Genomic DNA, 20999 nt, shown 5'->3' on the forward strand with positions numbered 1-20999 from the left:
TACATACAAACTCAACTTAACAAAGCTACAGACCCTATCTTGTACGTAACCCGGGGACTGCCTGTAGTAGATTGGCCCTTTTTAGGGATAATCCTTTAGTCACCCATCTCTTAGAATTTTTAATTGCCCTAATATGCAAATTTACCAAAAAGGCGTGGAGTAGTCGGAGCTGAGGTTTCACAGTGTGGCTACTCCACACCCTAGTAGCCTCTTGCGATCTGCCTATCAAGCCATCTTCAGCGCACAGCTTTGCCAGCAGGCCATCTGCTGCACAGTCTTGGCTCCTAAACCAGAGCTACTGCACATGCACAGAACATGGCTTCAAAGACGAGTGTGCGCTGGAATTGGCTTGGTATGCGGATTGTAAAAGGCTACTGGGGCGTGGAGTATCAGCACCATGTAGACTCAGCTGTGGCTACTCCACGCCCCAGTAAGCCCTTTGTAAAACTTGCATATTAGGGCTATCAAAACTTATAAAAGATACAGGGGACTAAAGGATAAGCTCAAAAAAAAAAAGGCTATACTACTATAGATTAGATGAACCTGCCACCAGATGTACCTTAATAGGTAGAACCGTGGTGGTAGACTACAAAGCAAAAAGTAAGATCGGTCATTTTATATACAGGTTTTATTTTACCATGTGTTCCATGCAGATACTGATCTCTCCATCACTGTAAAAAGCACCATAGAATCCAACAATATATGGAGAGTTACACTCATGAAGGACTTGAAGTTCTCGAATTATCTGGTTTCTGATTGCAGGCTTAATTTCTAAGTGAATCAGCTGTTGGAAAGAGAAAAAAAACCCGCTTAGAATTAATTTTGTATAGTTAGTATCTCCTAAAATGAATCTTGAACTTGACCTGAAGTTGGTTCTACAACAACTGTGGATCTGAGGGTCATTGGTGCCTGAATGTCCAGGTCATTTATTTCACTCCTGTTCTGCTCTCCTTTAAATCTTTATATCATTCTAACCACATTACATAGAATAACAATTTTTATTTTGCTTTTCTTCATGACATGTGAGATAAGATAATTTTATTAATAAACATGTTTATTGAATTAGCAGACAAATAGCTTATTTAAAAAAAAAAAAAAACAGGGGGGGGGATTTTTTCCCATTAAAGTTTTTTTAACAAATCTGTAAAACTTTATAAACCATTACCAAAATCATGTTATTAATTTGCACAGCAACGTGTATTCTGCAGCTCCTTCTGCATTCTGCCTTCGCTCTCAATTCTAACTGTTGTATTTCCTGAACTGTGGCACATAGAAACACAATTCTGCTGTCCTGTTAACCCCTTACTACATCACATGTCAGCTGCGGGTGTATGGAGAGGGCACACGGGCTGAGCCCTCTCCATACAAGGTGGGCATTTGCTGAATATAGCAGCAAACACCCACTGGTAACATCTGGGATCGATCACGGGTGTTAATCCTTTAAATGTATGAAACATATACCACCTGTACAAATTTGGTATCCCCATGATCGCACCGAAACCAAAGAATGAGGTAAACTTGTCATTTGGGGCATACAGTGAAAGTGGTAAAATGCAAGCCCACTAGAAAACGGCGCAAATGCGTTTTTTTACCATTTTCACGCTTCCTAGGACATGGTATGGAATATTAAATATCACTATGAAGTGGAATTTGTTATGCAGAACACAAGCCCTCATACAGTTCTTTACATGGAAAAATTTTAAAAAAAGTTATGGATTTTTGAAGGTGGGGGATGTAAAAAATGGAAACAAAAATGAAAAAGGTCCTCGGTGTTAAGGGGTTAAAGAGGAGGGACTCTCCTTATATATCAGGATATTCGATATCCACTGTTAACGTTACAGTCTTGAATTGATAGCTGTATACAAAAAAAACCCCACAAAAACACAATTTGTCTAACTTACAATGATGATAATTTATTAACCCCTTTGTGACTGAGGGTCATTGATGCCTGAATATCCAGGTCAATTATGCACTTCTTTAAATGAAAAGATCTTTGAAAAAACTTTACATATCAAAAGAATTTTTACTTAGTTTTTTTTCATGACACGTGAGACTAACCTCATAGGATAGTTTTAATACATTTTATGACAACAAACGTGAAAAAATATGCTTTTTAGTCTTTCTGATTAAAGGTGTTTTTAATAAAGAGTAAAACTGAATAAACTTTTACCAAAACATGTTAAAAATATGTACAGCATCATTCCATCACCATTTCCAAAATTTCAACTACAAAATACTGAGGGTGCATGTACTTCTGCAATTCTGCAGACATCTCTGAAATAGAATGCGGTATTAAAAAAAAACAAACAAAAACAAAACACCCCCAAAAAACTCATTTTTACTACAACTTCAAGAGTGATATATCTGGTTCTGTGACCGAATCCAGATATCAGAGATTCTCCTGTTTAATATGAAACCAAAATTGTGATGCTAGGTGCCAGGGCTAAGGAGATTGAAGTTGGCTACTGTCATGACGTTTATCAACGTCCTTATAGCCATATGGTAGTCATGAAGGGGTAAAAGGAGAGATTATCCTCTCTAATATATCACCAGAACTAGATGCCACAGTTCAGAAGATATTACCGTTTGAAGTGAGCCACTCTTTATGTCTAACGTGCCATCTGAAGAAGGAACATGTAATTGGCATGTATATAGCAATATGGCAATTGTGAAGTTAAGAACTACACTGAAGATTACAACAAAAATAGCTACTACTGCACAAATAACCTTAATCTAGACTTTTAAGAAAAGATCTTTACTAGACAGAATAAAAATATTATCTAAGGTCTGAATATAGGTTTAAATAACTTTACCTTTCGTGCCATGATAAGTCCAGACGGCCTGTGACGCACTTTTGTCACCACTCCTCCATTTCCAGCTCCTAGTTCACATATCCGTTCAAAGTCATCATCTTTTAACTCTCCAACCTTTGCTTTTTGTGTAAGAAAAGCTTCCAGACGTTTTTTCTGCTGATCGTCCAAATCCAACTCCTCTAATTTTTTTTGAAGATCTACCAAATTTGCCCTAAAAGTGTAAGAAAACCCAGTCAATCTGAAATTGTAGGCCATTTATTTTTTTAAGAAAAAATAATAAAATATGTAACATCTAAAAAAAAAAAAAAAAAAAACCCCACTCAAAAGTAAAAAAAAAAAAGATTCTAAGGGTGTCAAATAAGCCATAAATATGTTGATCTTTAATGGAAATCCACTGTCTAGATTCTTTTTTTAATAGATCAAGACGTAGGATTCCTATGCTCATGCATAGAAGCTTCTGGTCCTGGATTCACTGATGAGCAACAGCACACATGCCGGGAGACATTGCACCTGCGCAGGCTTTGCCTCTGTGTTCACACAAGCGTAAGGGACGCTCAGATGAGCGGCTCTAGGAGGCCTCTTGGAGCATTGAGTAGCCATAGCCCCAGGAGTTATGTGCATGTGTAGATAAAACTGTGCATGCACAAAACAAAAATAGTCACTGAATAACTGAGATCCAGACCAGGATATGGGACATGTTATTACAGGGCTTCCAATCGTTGGTACACAATATATTTGTTATCTCCAATAGATTGCTTCACCCAGCTTAGCATTTGTCTCTTAGGTCACTCTCATGGTTATTCCAGTTGGGTAATATCCTTATAGGTTATGTATTACCTGCATCATTTTTTTTGCTGCCACGATGCCCCCACTGTGCTACGGCACCACTGCAGACTCAGGACGCTGTGCAATCATGCTCTCCTTCCTATTCCTGCATTCTGATAGACTGCATGTGTGTTGGAGCATACAGCTGAATTCCTCCGGGTCCTACTGCTGGAAGCCGGCTTCCTGTTGAGATAATTGCCTCTTACTTGATTTACCGCATCCACCGGTATCTCGGAGATAAAGCAACAATTGGTAGGTCTGTCTGTATTAGTTGCTAGACGCGTTTGGGGTTGTCTAACCCCTTCTTCAATAGCTAGGTGCATCCTGGGTTTATCCTGGTGTTTAAACATGCTCCCAATACCAAAACCTAGTCTGGATTGACTTCCTGATTGGTCTAATTGGTTAAATCCATATAATATTTTGCCGCTTTGCCAAACAGTTTTTTGTATGCTGATCTTGCTTTGCTGTACATAATGGGGTACTGATCCAAACTTTACAATTTTTAACTTATTACAACACAACAATTAAAATAAAACTTTCCTTTTCCCTATGACTTCCAATCTTTAAAGGGATTTCAGTTCTATATACTTAGTGTGGTTCTAACATATATAACCCAATTGTCCATAATATGTAGAGAGTTGACGTACTCAGTTTCAACATCGTGATTGTTGATATGTCTGGTCAACCTTTCGAATCGTGGCACCTGCTACCATTTTCCCACTGATTGGCGTCGCCATCTTGCCGAGGAACGTGACGTCATCGGGGAGCGTCGATCCGTCGCCATGACAGCCTTGGGTCTTCCGAAGACCCGAGGCTGCTTCGTGTTAACCCATTCATTACAATGTGCTATCAGCACATTGTAATGAATGAGGAGGAAAATCCCAATATACTGCAGTATATGTTAGGATCGATCAGACAACCTAGGGTTAAAGTACCCTAGGAAATCTGAAAAAAGAATAGTACAAAAAAAAGTTAAATAAAAAATTATAATAAAAAACAAAAATTAAAATCACCCCCTTTCCCTGGAGCAGATATAAATAAACAGTAAAAATCATAAAACATGTAAGGTATCGACACGTCTGAAAATGCCCGATCAAAATATAACGGTTTTCACTGCGTTTAACCCCGTAACAGCAAATCGCGCAGTTTTAAAAAATATAAAAAAAAATCAGGTCATACAGTCCTACGGTGAAATCCGTAAAATCCAAGCCCACAAGAATACGGCGCGAATGCCGAAGAACAGGAGAACATATTAGGAACATAACTAACAGTTTTCAAAATCACACACTCTCAGATCATTTCTCAAAATTTCATAATAAAGATCCAAAAAAGTTACGGTTTTGTGCTCTTTAGTCGGTCAAAAGGGAATTGCCAGGAGATTTCAGGGTGTAATCTAGATTAATTTTTGAATTTGACACATTTGTCCCAAAAGGACTAAATGCTGAACTTGAATTATTTGGTTTTCTGTAAAAGGGACCATGGTTGGATATCCACTAGATTCCTGTCAGGCTGCATACCCAGCACGGGAACTACTGGATTCCACTCACGATCCCGGATCTAAACATTTTGTAAACATTTTGGGAAATTCATTTGGGAATTCATTTACGAAAATCTCTCTGAACAGTGTACAATAGAAATATAACAAGTAGTTTAATAAGTGGTGTGTAACATTGTAAAGGTCATCTGAATGTTATTTAAATTGTTAAATAATCCAAATTGTTTAAACACCTAAACATCATTTGAACACCCATATTGATATATATCTAAACACATATTGACATCTACTATAATATATTCATAAAACAACATTACCCGTCTCCTTAAATAATCCATTCTGTTAAAATATATTTATATGGTAGCAGGTACCACTATTTGAGAGGTTGACCAGACATATCCACAATCACGATGTTGAAACTGACTGCGTCAACTCTCTACATATTTTTAGAAAGAAAAAGAAGTGTGCTATACTGGACCCAAATCCAATTTTAAATACAATTTAATCTTTATTATACAATATATGAAATACACAACTGTAAATTTAAAATCACATAAAATGTCAAAAGAAGACACAGGATGGAGTGGGCGATAGCTCTACTCCAACCACCACCCCTAACCACAAATGTATGGACAATAGACAAAGTCAAGTAAATATCAAAGTATGCAGTACAAAAGTAGTAATACATTGCAGTGGCTGGAATAAACAAAAAAGTGCTACCAATACAAAAGATGTATGCATCCAACTAGTATATGGGTGAAAACACAACTCATATGAAGTCACCTGCCAGAAAGAGATACAAAGTTCTCAAAACATGTGCAGCATAACCTATAGGGCAAAGTGCAAGTGCCATGTAATGGTAAAATATAGGCAGCAACCGAGTAAAACTGGGCCTGGCCAAGCACCCAGGTATTTCCACCCACAAACCTCAGCCACAATGCGCACCATACAAAAAGCAATGGTAGGGGTGGGAGGCTCCCCACGCGTATCGTCGCTGTTAAGCGACTTCCTCAGGGGTAACTCTCTACATATTATGGTCAATTGGGTTATATATGTTAGAACCACACTAAGTATATAGAACTGAAATCCCTTTAACCCCAAGAGCTCTGTTATGGCTTATTTTCTGCGTAACAAATTGCACTTCGTAGTGACTGTATTTAATATTCCATAGCGCGTACTGGGAAGTGGGAAAAAAATTCCAAATGCAGTGAAAATTGTGAAAAAACACATTTGCGACGTTTTCTTGTGGGCTTGGATTTTACAGCTTTCACTGTGTGCTCCAAATGACAGGTATACTTTATTCTTTGGGTTGCTATGATTACATGGATACCAAATTTGTATAGGTTTTATAATGTTTTCATACATTTAAAAAAATTAAAACCTCCTGTACAAAATTTTTTTTTTTCATTTTGCCATATTCTGGCGGCAATAACTTTTTCATACTTTGGTGTACGGAGCTGTGGGTGGTGTAATTTTTTGCGACTTTTGATGACGTTTACAACGTTATCATTTTTAGGACTGCTTGATCACTTTTTATTAATTTTTTAAAATATTTTCCAATATAATGCACCTAGCTATTGAAGAAGGGGTTAGACAACCCCAAATGTGTCTAACAACTAATACAGACAGACCTACCTATTGTTGTTTTATCTCCGAGTACCGGTGGATGCGGTAAATCAAGTAAGAGGCAATTATCTCAACAGGAAGCCGGCTTCCAGCAGTATGACCCGGAGGAATTCAGCTGTATGCTGTTTTTTATCTATTTCATGACACCAACTGTTTATGTACTGCGCTATCAAGAGTTCACACGCTGCGATATATAGCACTAGTAGTGGTGTAGGTTGCAACCAGGCACTTTGTTAAAGGTGCCATTTGACTCCAATATTATAACAATACAAAGCAAGATATCATATTACTTATCTAATACTATTTATGGTGATACTATATATAACAATATATAGTACAATATACAATATATAGATACTATATATAACAATATGATTATATGTTAAATTTCATGTTTAAATTTATGGTTCATTTTATGATATGCAGAACAATTGTTAGTGATGTGCTATTTTATGCACAAAAAAAAAACAACAACCGATGTTGAGTAAAAACAGTAGTGCATGGTACACATTTTTATCTAGTTCTTTTATATTTACTGAGGGGCACACGGTATTACTAGAACACACTTCCCACTAGGGGTTTGTCCAATAGGTTGTGAGTGTAGTCTAGAGATTCATTATATAGTAAAACATGCACGGATGAGGCACGGTAGAATTCCTTTAAAGGGAACATGTCATCAGCAACTGGGCTAATAAACCACTAACAGTATATTGTCAAACAGCGTAACACCTTCGAGTTTTTGTTTCTTTCATGGTCCAGTGTGATGGCATCAACCTGAGAATCAACTTTGAAGTGAGATGCAAATAGATTCTATAAAGTCAAGGAAGCGGTGAATTTAACACTCAAATCAATTTGGGGAGCTCTGAACGCGTTCTCGGACGTTAGGCAATCTCAATAGTAATGTCTCTGGATGCAGGACCATCAATTACAGTGGAAAGAGCTTTCTGATTGAGAGAGTGTGACTTCAGTATTATAATCTCCTCCCCCTTGACTTTATACAACCAGTTTAAATCTCACTTCAAAGTTGATTTTCTAGATGATCCCACCACACTGGGTCATGAAAGAAATATGATCTGGAAGGTGTTTAGCTGCTTGGCTACTTTATTAGGTCAATTTCGACCTAAGGTGGCCCCTTTAAGGTGGCAGCTATTAAGCATATCTATAACAATGAGAAAGAATTTGGGTGTGGAAAATTTGCTTCCTTTATTGCTGTACATGTACTCATTGGGTTGCTGAATGTGTAGTACAATAGTGTAATTTGACAAAAATCTAACATGCGTCACTGTAGGTCGTCATAACTTCATTGATTTTGAGACTTATTTTTTCAGGACACATAGTACTTCATGTTGGGTGAGCAATTTAAGGAATATGTTTAGTATTTCTTTATGAAATAAACAGAAATTTGGCAAAAATTTTGTAAAAAAAAAACTTTTCATAATTCAAGAGTTGACTTTTTGGAAAGTTACCGTATATACTCGTGTATAAGCAGAGTTTTTCAGCACAAAAAATGTGCTGAAAAACCTCACTTCGGCTTATACACGAGTCAAGAAAAAAATAAAAAACGTAATACTCACCCTCCGGTGTCCCGATCTTCATCGCGGGTCCCGATCTTCAGCGCAAGGCTCCCGATCCTCAGCGCGGTACCAGGCGGCGGCTGCTCCTCTTCTCTCTTCTGTAGCCGGCAGATCGCATCCATGCCATCTGACAGCGGGCGCACAATAAGATGCAGCGGTGTCGCGGCTGATGACGTCATCAGCCGCGACACCGCGGTATCATAGTGCGCGCCTGCCGGGAGATCACATGGACGTGATCTGCCAGCTACAGAAGAGAGAAGAGGAGCCACCGCGCCGAGGATCTGGAGCCTCGCGCTGAAGATCGGGACCCGCGCTGAAGATTGGGACACCGGAGGGTGAGTATTAAGTTTTTTTACTTTTTTATTTGCTTGGCAGGGGGCAGGATGTATACTTTATGGGGGCAGGCTGTATACCTTTTGGGGGCAGGCTGTATACTACACCCTCGGCTTATACTCGAGTCAATAGGTTTTCCCAGTTTTTGGTGGTAAAATGAGGGGTCTCGGCTTATACTCGGGTCGGGTTATACTCGAGTATATACGGTAAGTATCAAGTTATTTTCCATACGTCCACTTTAACAAATCAGTATGTCAATGTCCATTTTATCACAGTACACTGCTGTATGAACACAGGCTGGCACTTGCAAGGGAAAGAGCATTGTTCAGTTTTTGGAAGAATACGAAGGCTGTAAAAGTTTTCATGTGTCAGAATGCATTCAGAGACCCACGGTACCAAAACAGAGAGCCAACAAGAGACACCATTTTGGAAAGTACACCCATTGAATAATTTAGCAAGGTAAGCCACAATGGACAGAAAAAATAGAAACAACCCCCTAACATGTGTAAAACTATTTCTCCCAAGTGTAGAATTGCCTCACATGTGCATATAAAATGTTATAGGGGTACACAGTAGGGCTCAGAAGGGAAAGAGGGCCGTTGGCCTTTGAGAAGCTGAATTTTAAAGAAATCCTTTATATGCGTCAGGATGTATTTGGAGAGCCCTAGTGAAATCAAAACAGAGGGGAACCCTTAACAAGTATCACCATTTTGGAAAGCACATTTAGCAAGGTGTAATATGTGTAGTTACCTTTAAAGTTGTTTGATTCAATTGGGCCCTAAAAAGGAAAATTTTTCTATAAAGGTCACTTTAACCCCTAATTTTTTATAGCCACAAGGAATAAAAGATGAAATAACCTCCACAAATATGTAACACTATTCCTCTCGAGTGTAGAAGTACCCCGTACGTGCATATAAAATTATGTATGGGTTCACAGTAGAAGGAAAAAAGCCAAATCTAACAGAAATCCTTCACATGTGTCAGGATGCATTTGGAGAGCCCTAGTGGTATAAAATAAAGGAAAACCCAAAAAATTACCCTAATTGTTGAATGCACACCCCTTGGAGAATTTAGCAAAGCGTAAAATGTGGTGCAGTGTAATAAAAGTGAAATGAACATTTTGAACATACAGGTCGTTTCCAAATATGATGTGCAATGGATGCCCAAGATGGAAATTGCAAATATTTATGGAAAGTTCAGTGCCCATTATGTGACACCCGTTATGTAATGCCATGTTTGTGGTGCCTGTTATGAGACATCCATTTTGTGCCACTATGAAATGTTAGGTCTCTGATTAGGAAGCCATATTTCCTAACGCGAGAAAGACCCTACATGTGATCCCAAACACTAGCCAGAAAATACAGCAGGGATCCGCTATAATAAAGCACTTGAACGAAAGAAAGAACGAAAGAAAGAACTTGGAGAATTACAAAGGATGTGCTAACAAATCCAGAAGCTTGAAGGGAAATAGAAAACCTAAATTAAAAAAAATAAAAAAACACAAGTAACCCTAGTTTGAAAGCTACATCCCTTAATGGGAAAAAAATAAAAAAAAATATTGAGGAGTATAGGGAGCAATTTATTTTACCAAAGTGGAATCACAACAAAGGTTCAACGTAAATTGTTAATGCGATGCGTATAACGAGGTTTGAATACACACTCTGGAGTTCTCAGAAGTTTCGTAGCTTCCTAACCTCATCTTTTGGAACAGGCTCTTTTCTGGGTCCTTCCTTTAGAAGCAGTGGTATCCACCGGGAAAATGCTGTCCTGGCAAAACAGGGGAACATCTAATCCAGTAGGTACTGGGGCCCTGTCCTTTTTGTCCAAATATTAGCTCCCTAATATCTGCCTCTTGAAAATGGAGAAATGTCCTGCACATTGAAACAGCATGTAAGAGTTGTAGAGCATCATCTGTACACGGCCAGCGCTTTTGTACCATATCTTGGTTTTCCATAGGGCGCTGTATGCACCTGATCTGACAGATCAAACCCACCCATGTATTTTTTGTAAGCAAGCATGCAGTGTGGCTTGGTGGCAGCAGTAGTGGTACCTCATACAGAGATGAGGGTGCTGGAGTCCCCATGAATTGTGGTCAGAACAAGGACTTTGCTTTTGTCCTTATATTTGAGCAACACAATGTTCTGATTGCTGAGTGCTTGATGTCCCCTTTTCTAAGTGATTGCATAACAAGGGCTCCAGGGGACGTCTATGGTTTTTGCGTACAGTGCTGCACGCTACAGAACCTCTAGAACTGAGGGATAGGAATATGGGAATGCTGGGATAAAAGTTATCCACATACAAGTGGTAACCCTTATCCAACAGTGGGTGCACTGATAGGTCAATCAGAGCTTTCTGGGCAATGACATGATGCCACCAGACATGGGCCCTACCTCTGATTATTGGTGTTGTCCTAGACAGAAACTATTGTTGTCGTGTGTTACTCTCATTCAACCCAGTAATGCCCATTTTGACGAATATTACTTCTATTGGCAGGTCTGGATTAACCAGCCAACAGCGGTAAACATGAACAGTGGGGGGCAGTGAACCCACTCTGGACCGTGAGGCAAAAATCGATGGCTGCCAGGAACAGCCGCCATCTTGCCCCAAGCACCGTGTCTATAGACATGTTGATCGGTATTACTGATGTCATAAGTAAAATTGCTGCTATTGGCTGGTCTGCATTGAGCAGCCAATAGCAGCAATCATGAACTGGAGGGGCAGGGTGGGCGGTTCACAAATCCCCTCTGGTCCACGGGGTAGGATAGATGGCCGTCGTCTTGCCCGATCACTGTGTCTGAACAGTGTTGGCAAGTCACTACATGCTGCACCTTGTATTGGTATTTGGGGTTTATGGGCTATTAATCTTTGGCAATTTGGACAAATAAGGGCTTATTTTTTGTAAGACGAGATGCACTTTAAAAAAAAAACGATTCATTTTAGTTTGCTTTGAGCTTATTGATGTGATTCTATTGACTCTTTAATGTGTGGAGAAAAATTCTTGTTTAACATTTTTCAGTATGTTTTGGGGGGCGTTCACTGTAGCATAAAAATAATATATTATCTTTATTCTATGGATCACTATGACTACGGTGATACCTCATTTATATAGTTTTATTTTTAAATTTTACTGAAAAAAAAAGTAGAATAGAAAAAATTGCACTTGTTTTAGTATCGACAGTTTAGCTGCAGCATAACTATCATATATACTTGAGTATAAGCCTAGTTTTTCAGCACAAAAAAAATGTGCTGAAAACCCAAACTCGGCTTATACTCGAGTATACAAATATAGGTTTTACCAGGTTTTTGTGGTAAAATCAGGGGCCTCGGCTTATACTTGGGTCGGCTTATACGGGTATTATTTTTTGGTTGACGGAGGTGCTTGTGGGCTTATTTTTTGCGTGGCAAGTTGTTCTTTTCAGTGGTAACATTTTGGTGTTTTGAGCTTTATCATCACTTTTTAGAAGAATTTTAAGAGATATATATATATATATATATATTATATACACACACACAAGGCCGGATTAAGGTTGGTAGGGGCCCCCATTGAATGTAGTCCATACAGGGAACAGCGCTCCCCCAGGAATCCCTGTATACAGCCCACAGTAATATATATGGCTCCCCAGCAATAACTATATGCAGCCCCCAACATTACCTTTATAAAGTCCCACAGTATTAAAGGGGTATTCCAGGAATCAGCATAATTCATATACAAATGAGTCAGTAAAATATAAGCAAATCTGTAATTAGTTGTTACTTAAAATTCTGGTGACATAGACTGTAATAAAGAATTAATATGCTACCGGCCCTTTAATCAGTCCGTTAATTTCCTCCGCGCGGTCCATTGCAGAGCAGCCACAGGATAGAAGATGGCCGCTGGTCACATGTCCACATGCCTGGGCAGGTCATGTGATCACCACTAATTTCGGCTGTAGTAGGTTGGTTGCAGTGCATCCAGTATGGCCAGTGCTTTGGTGATGGCAGTTACACATCATTACTATGGTAACAGAGCAAGAAAACCTGTTAGCTCATCACCAGGAGCAGAGCATAAGAGGGAGGAGGAGTTACTGAGAACTAAAGGATCATGGAACTGGTAGTTTCCAAAGGCGGCCATCTTAGTGATAACTCCACCTACTTTAGAGAGGCCATAAATTTTGTAAATCATAAAATCAAACTATTTAAGCTCTGTTTTGTGACTAATGATATTGAGTATTGTTGTACTCATTTATTTATATCATCATGGGTTTTTGTGTCAGACGTTCATTTTCCCGGAATAACCCTTTAACTATATACTGCCCCCTACAATAACTATATACAGCCTTCCTATAAAAACTAACTACATACAGTTCCCTATAACAACTATATACAGCCTATAACTATATGCAGACTCCTATTACTGCTATATACGCCCCCCATAGTAAATATATATAATCCCCCTTTAATAACTATATACAGTCGTAGATAAAATAATAAAATTGTACTCACCTTCTATCGTTCCCCTGATGCACACCGTCCTCCTCTTCCCTCGCGGTGTCGGATGTAAACAAAAGATGGCGGCACCCTGCTTCAGGGGGAGCTGAGACTGTCGCCGCGCCACACTGAAACTGACGCCACCATTTTTGTTGACATGCAATTGTCTATGGCAGAGCAGGGAACTGTCTTTGGCAGAGTCAAATATACTGTGGGGGTCCTGAATGATCCGGCCCTGTATATACATACACACACAGAGTTTTGGTACAAGTTGTTTTGTTTTTTTTTTTCTCTTCTCTACAGCGTTCACAGAGCACGTCCAATTATGATTTATTTTACAGACTCGCCTATACCAAATCGTTACAGAAACTGACACCATTGTGTATGATGCCGGCTCCGAACGTACCATTACGTGAAGCAGTGGGGAAAAAAAAAAAAAAAAAAAAAAAAAACAACTTACACTACAGCTTCTTATGGAGATTAGTTTAAAAACAATTCTCCGGAAATATACTGTTGATGGATGGGGGTCATCTATCAGGTATTTAATAAAGGTCTCGAAATTAGTTGAGGAAGTGGAAAATAAAGTTTTTAGTATTCTGTTTTTACTGCAATTATAAAAGCAAAAGAAAATGTCCATGAAGGTCATCTTTTGTTAAGATTCCAGTATATTAGAAAAACCCCAAGAAGATTTACTGTCTCAAATTCATAAACAAGGCTACGATGTTTCAACGGTCTCATTTTTTGTCTAGTCCAATAAGATGCATCAAATCAAACACATGGCTATGCAGACTTAATAGTGAGTAATAATAGTAAAAACACTAACCCCTTAACGACCTGGCCTTTTTTAGTTTTTTTTCACTTCCATTTTTCACTCACCACCTTAAAAAATCTATAACTTTTTAATTTTTCCACATAAAGAGCTCTGTGATGGCTTATTTTTTGCCTAACAAACGCATTTGCAACGTTTTCTTGTGGGCTTGGAGATTTACAGCTTTCACTGTGCCACAAATGACAGGTCTACTTTATTCTTTGGGTCGGTGCAATCATAGGGATACCAAATTTGTATAGGTTTTCTAATGTTTTCATACATTTACAAAAATTAAAACCTCCTCTACAAATTTTTTTATTTTTAATTTTGCCATCATCTGGCGCCAATAACTTTTTCATACTTTGGTGTATGGAGCATTTTCGGACGCGGTGATACCTAATGGGTTTATGATTTTTACGGTTTATTAATATTTATATCAGTTCTAGGGAAAGGGGGCGATTTGAATTTTTAGGTTTTTTATTATTTTTTTTTTTAACTTTTTATTTTTACTTTTACAATTTTTTCAGACTCCCTAGGGTACTTTAACCCTAGGTTGTCTAATCGATCCTGTCATATACTGCCATACTACAGTATGGCAGTATATGGGGACTTTCCACCTCATTCATTACAATGTGCTAGCACCGATCGCGGGTGTTAACAGTAAGCCTTTGCTGCAACATGCAACAAAGACTTACCGGCTATGGAGAGGGCTCGGCATCTAGTACGGCGCAAGTCGGGAAAGGTTTAAACACTTTTCCATTTGGGTTGGAGAATCTGGCCGTGGAATGGTGAAGTCTGAAGGATATCCTAGTAACAGAAAGCAAGAGCTGATCTTGGGTATTAGAAGGAATGATTTATACTTAAAGGTGTTATCCAGTCACTATATGTTAAAAAAAATCATGAATTCGTTACCTACCGGTAATTCCATTTCCATTAGTCCACCATGATGGCCCACCTGGAGGATGCCCCTTGACCTCTGCAGGGACAGGAAGAAGAGGTTAAAAGGTCCCTCCCCGCATCCTCCCGCCAGTGATTTCAATATAACCACACTTAAGGAGGAAACAACAGTTTTATTAGTATGTTATAATCACATACAAAGTTTCATCCATAAACCTAGACAGCAAAAACTTTACTTTAGGGTGGGAATATATAGGCCGTCATGGTGGACTAATGGAAATGGAATTACCAGTAGGTAACCAATTCATGATTTCCACTTCGTCCCCCATGACGGCCCACCTGGAGATTTACAAAATGAGTAAGGATTTAGGGAGGGATAACTGCTTGCAGAACCTTGCGTCCGAAAGCTAAGTCCTTTGAGGATGTTAAGTCCAGTCTGTAATGCTTCGAGAATGTAGAAGGGGTGGACCACATTGCAGCCTTACAGATCGCTCCAACGAGGCTCCTCTTCTCTCTGCCCAGGATGTGGACATAGCCCTGGTTGAATGCGCTCGTATTCCTGCAGGGACCGGTGTCTTCTGGATCTCGTAACATAAGGATATCGCCGTTTTCAGCCATCTAGCAATGGTTGCCTTTGAAGCATTCCTCCCCTTGTTTTTCCCCTGAAATTGGATAAAGAGGTTATGATCCACCCGCCAGGGCTTCGTAACTTTTATGTACCTGATAACAGAGCGTCTTACGTCCAAAGAGTTCCATTCGTGTTTTCTCTCGGAGGACGGATTTCCACAAAAGGAGGGGAGTATAATCTCCTGGTTCCTGTGGAAGTTAGAATTTACTTTTGGAACAAAGTTAGGGTCTAACATAATAATAATTCTATCTTCCAGAATTCTCATATAAGGCTCCCTGATTGATATCGCCTGAATTTCACCTAGCCTTCTGGCTGAGGTGATAGCAATCAGGAATACAGTTTTTAAGGTTAAGTTTTTTATATCAGAAGAGTCAATTGGTTCAAACGGTCCTTTTGATAAAGTGTTCAAAACTAAGGACAGATCCCAGGAAGAAGTTTTGTTAATAACCTGAGGTCTTAACCTAGAGGATGCTCTAATAAACCTTTTAATCCACCTGTGTAGAGCCGATACCTGGACCTTCAAGGTACTGGTGGATAGTCTCAACTCCAGACCTTTCTGGAGGAAATCAAGGACCTGTAAAAAATTAGGGTTAGATTGGATAGGTGGGTTGTCTTTACAAAAAGAAGAAAACTACTTCCAGATTTTGTGGTAAATAGCAAATGTGACTTGTTTCCTACTTGCCTTTAGAGTCTTGATAACTTTACTAGAAAGTCCTTGAGACCTTAGGTAGCCGGATTCAGGATCCAGGCTGCAAGCTGTAACCTTCCCGGGTTCGGATGATGTATCGGACCCTGTGATAACAGGTCTCTTGACAGCAGGAGAATTATCGGATCCTGCTGGGACATCCTTTTTAATAGCGGGTACCAGCTTTTCTTCGCCCAGTTCGGGCAGATGAATATAGTTCTCGTTTTCTCCTGACTTATCTTTGCAAGAACTCTGGCGATCAGGGGAATAGGGGGGGGGGGGGGTTTGGCATAGGCTAGGGGAACGTTCCAGGGATGAGAGAAAGCATCTAGATTTTCCTTGCTCTCCCCTTTTTCTAGCGAAAAGTAGTGATGGCACTTGGTGTTCCTTCTCGTAGCGAATAGGTCTGAGGATTTCCCCAGTAGGATACCAGGCTGTGGAAGACTTTTTTCAGACACCACTCGTTTGGGATAATTTTCTCCCTGCTGAGAATATATTCTCTGCCCCTTTTAGGAGAGTGGCTGATATCGACAAGACGTGATCCTCTGCCCACGAAAATATTTGCTGAGTTAGAGTGCTCAGAAGCGGGGATCTGGTTCCTTGTCTTTTTATATAAGATACAGTTGTCATATTGTCTGATAAGATCAGAAGATGGTGGTGGGCTAAGAGGGATACATTTGAGCTGAGGGCCTCCCATACTGCATGCAGTTCCCGATAATTGGAAGACCTTCTGGCCATCTCGTCTGTCCAGGTACCCTGGGAGAAATTATGAGGCATTACTGCACTCCATCCCTTCTGACTTGCGTCTGTTTGAATAAACATGTATGGGTTGTTTGTCCAGAATATCCCTCTTTTCAAGTTCTTTTCTTCCTACCACCATAGGAGATCTTCTTTTACCGCAAGAGGGATCAGGACCTTTTTGTCTAGAACTTCCTGTCTTTTGTTCCAAGACTTCAGTATCCACATCTGAAGGATCCGGGTGTGTGCCTGACACCAGGCCACTGACCCCAGAACCTTCATGGCTTCTCGGATTGAGATTGTAGATCTTCTCCTGAACCTCGTTATTTGTTTCCTGATGTGTACGGCCTTTTCGTGTGGAAGGAATGACATTTGGTAACTCGAGTTCAGATCTACACCCAGAAACTTTCTTATTGGCTGGCAAGAGTTCTGATTTTTGATAATTTATTATCCAACCCAGATTCTCTACGGTTTCTATCATGGAATTTCTTGATGAAATTAAATTCTCTAAGTCTTTGCCAATAATAAGTAAATCGTCCGAGTAGGGAACGATAAGTACATCTCGTTGTCGGAGAAAGGCCACTACCTCTGCCATCACCTTGGTGAAGGTTCTTGGGGCTGAGGATATGCCAAAGGGGAGTGCACAAAACTGGAAGTGAAGTGTAGAGCCCCCTGGAGAGAAGACCGCAAACCTTAAGAATTTCTGTGAAAGTGGGTGGATAGGCACATGATAATATGCATGTAGATGATGAAGTTGTTGAGTCGCTTCAGGTTCACAATCAAGGTGTTTGCACCGTTTGGTTTCTTCACCAAGAAAAGAGAAGAATAAAATCCAGATTGTTATCAGCAAGAGTAGTGACTCCTGTTCCAAAACACCAGGAACAAAGACAACACTTCTTGCCAGATCAAACCGTGGGATGTAAACGGATATAGAAGAAGATGGTGATATATATCTCGTAGGAGGAAGACTGATAAATTCTATTTAGTATCCATTGAGTAGTATATCCAGAACCCAGGGATTTGAAGTAACTTCTATCCACTTCTCTTTGAACTTTAACAACCTTCCTCCTACTTTGGCGTCATTGTTTTCCATTTCTATTCGTATCTGTGGGAGTGGAGAAGAGAAACCCCCTTCCTTTACCTCCTTTTGGGTAGTTCCTTTGTCTCTGTCTTTTTGGTATTTGAAGTCCCAAAAAGGGCAGTTTCCTTTGTGCTGGCTTTTCCGGAAACCCCATCTTCTTGTCGGAGGCTCTCTCAAGAAACGTATCCAGCTCTGGACAAAACACAAACTCTCCAGAGAATGCTAGGCTGCACAATTTCGCCTTTGATGGCATGTCCACACTCCACTGTTTTAACCACAGTGCTCTTTTAGTTGAATTGGTAAGAGCTCCTTCTTTGGAAGAAAACCGAATCCCTTCTGCCGCGGAATCCGCTAGGAAGGCTGTTGTGGACTTTAGTAACGGAAAATTTTCCAGGATAGTTGCTCTCTGTGTTCCTTCCTTAATGTGAGATTCTAGCTCATTGAGCCAGTAGAGTAGGTTCCTTGCTACGGACGTAGCCGCCAGGTAAGATTTTAAGTTTAACATTGACGTCTCCCAAGCCTTTCTTAATAAGGAATCCGATTTTCGATCCATAGGATCTTTTAGCTGCGCTGAATCCTCGAATGGGAGGTCCCTTTTTTTTCCCACAATTTTCGTGACTTGAACGTCTACCTTGGGACAGGAATCCCATAGCTTTGATTCCTCCGGTTCAAATGCTAACAGTTTCCTGATGTTTTTGGACAAGACTATCCTCTTCTCCGGTTCACGCCATTCCTCAGATACAAGTTCCTTTAGGGTATCGTTTAAAGGAAATACCCTCTGACGTTTTGTTTTTAGGCTACCAAACAATTCCTCTTCCTTAGATCTTGGAGGAAGAACATCTTCTATCTCTAGGGTCTGTCTGATGGCCTTCAGGAGATTGTCCAACTCTTCTATTTGGAACAGGTGTCTTGAATCCACAGTTTTAACTGACTCCTGCGAGTCTGTCGGATCATCACCTTCACACATGGAACATGACGGAACCTCAGAATCTTCCCCTTCCTCAGATAGTGATGAGTCGGGTTCCATTCTCGCTTTTTTACATGGGGGAGGTCTGGGTGTAGCTGCAGCTACCGAAGACATTACTTTTTCTTCAATAAATCCCTTAAGTTCATCCAGGAAAGAAGTTTTTTCTTCTCTCATAAAATTATCTATACAGGTTTTGCATATTGGTTTCCTGTAAGATTCGGGCATAGAACGAAAACACATATTGCATTTCTTTACTCTGCTTTTCTCAGATTTTTCGGGTTTTTCAGGCCTACTAGCCTTATCCCCTTTATCCTCCTTGCCCTTTCCCCTAGACCCCTGGTCTTTTTCCTAAAAGGCAATAGGAGGATAATAAGTGACCCAATATCCATTCCTGCACAATTTACCCCACTTACTGCGACTGGAGGATGCAGGAAAGTCAGGTCTGCTTCATCAGCCATAACGAGACTACCAAAGCGCAGGAGACACGAGAACCAGCAGTAATCCACAGAGATCTTAGACCCAAGAACAACGTGACTAGCCTGCTTTAAATACCTTAATGGGGAGCCCATCCCCCATTGAAGAGGCTACCCCTGGCCTTCCCAGCTCCCAGAGATGCTTTGCGCCTTTTTTTGCGAGCAGAAGTTGTCATTCGAACTCGAGGACGCCGAGATGTGTAGTTTTTCTTCAGCCGCTGCACGTACAACCTCCGGATCGCGGTGCGGTGGTCCCGACACGGACCGGATGGCAGCCAGCAGGGAAGGCCGAAGCCGACCGAGGACCCCAGTCCGCCCGGATTTAGCCGAGGAGGAGAGAGGGCACCTCTCTTGACCTGACCTCAACAGGAACAGGAAGAACACTGGCGGGAGGATGCGTGGAGGGACCTTTTAACCTCTCTTCTTCCTGTCCCTGCAGAGGTCAATGGGCATCCTCCCGGTGGGCCGTCATGGGGGACGCAGTGGAAAAAAATTAATTCTCCAGTTCCTCACCTTACACTTTAGATACACATTCCTTCATTACCAAAACTTCAGTGCAATCATTTTATACTTTTTTACTTTTGTCCATAATTCCTCTGCTTCTATTCACTAAGATAGCCGCCCGCATATCCTATAGACTTAAAATCCCATCATCCCCTTCTGCCAAGCTGCCAGTGCGCATCTACAGTACGCAGCAGTTGGCCCTGGGATGGAAAAAGGGGAATGGGAGCGTCCTTGCCTCTAATGAAGAGCAGAGATTGGGCGTGTGTCTGTGCATAGATGCTGTGCCTGCTTTATCTGAGGTGTGCTGCATGGAGCAGCATTAAGAACAAGCAGCCGAACGCACAAAAGGATGTATGGGCCACAGACATCGGCAAGCCTACACATCATGGGGATATAAATGTATTCGATCTCTAGAAAATGGCCCGGAGGGGCCAATGTTGTTGGAGGAGTAAATTTTTATGGAGGGCAATATTTAGGACCGGACAACCCCTTTAAAGATGACCTGTCACATGAATTTTATCCCCAAACCAACAATGCCTGCTGGTAAAGGGTTACAAGTCCCCCCAATATCATCAAAAATTAGCTTCCAGTCAAGCACCTAGGGTGGTAAATGCAGCCGCTACTCTCTAATAGGATGTTCAATGCAGGCCCCCTCATTAATATAATGCCCAGCAGAGAGCCCCCTTAAAAAAAATAAACTTTGTACTCACCCTCCAGCGCCGACCCCCGGCATACTCTTCTTCCTGCAGAACATCTTCACATTGCTGCATCACGATTTCTGTGCCAGCAGATCACATAGATGTGCGTCTGCCGGCCCAAAGACCTGCTGCAGGGAGAAGAGGACGCCAGGGGGTGAGTTTGTTTGTTTTTTTTATAAACCCAAGTAGAAGCTGAGTGGGGCTTTTTGAGCACAAAAATTGTGCTAAAAATCTGTTTATGCTTGAGTATACATGGTAACTCTTTCTCCCAGTCTTGGGGAGATCTTCTGCCAATACTTAACTACAGACATACAGTATAAAGCTCTGTTTACTTATAGAAAATATTGAGTCAAACATCATGCCTTGTTTTACATTCACATCATGTGA

At 40.5% G+C, this 20999-nt stretch overlaps 1 protein-coding gene across 2 annotated transcripts in view; it reads right to left on the reverse strand.

Annotated features, from left to right (window-relative positions):
• MAP2K2 (mitogen-activated protein kinase kinase 2) overlaps positions 1–20999 on the reverse strand; it is a 51078-nt gene that overhangs the window by 25788 nt on the left and 4291 nt on the right. For both annotated transcript variants that reach the window (XM_072113198.1, XM_072113194.1), the window contains exons 3-4: positions 2814–3024; positions 638–784 (exon numbers count right to left, since the gene is read on the reverse strand). In XM_072113198.1, coding sequence (XP_071969299.1) covers positions 638–784; positions 2814–3024 — 358 coding nt within the window. The remainder of the gene's footprint in view (positions 1–637; positions 785–2813; positions 3025–20999) is intronic.

Source organism: Engystomops pustulosus, chromosome 1 (genome assembly GCF_040894005.1).
Source record: "Engystomops pustulosus chromosome 1, aEngPut4.maternal, whole genome shotgun sequence".
In the NCBI taxonomy this organism is placed as follows: Eukaryota; Metazoa; Chordata; class Amphibia; order Anura; family Leptodactylidae; genus Engystomops; species Engystomops pustulosus.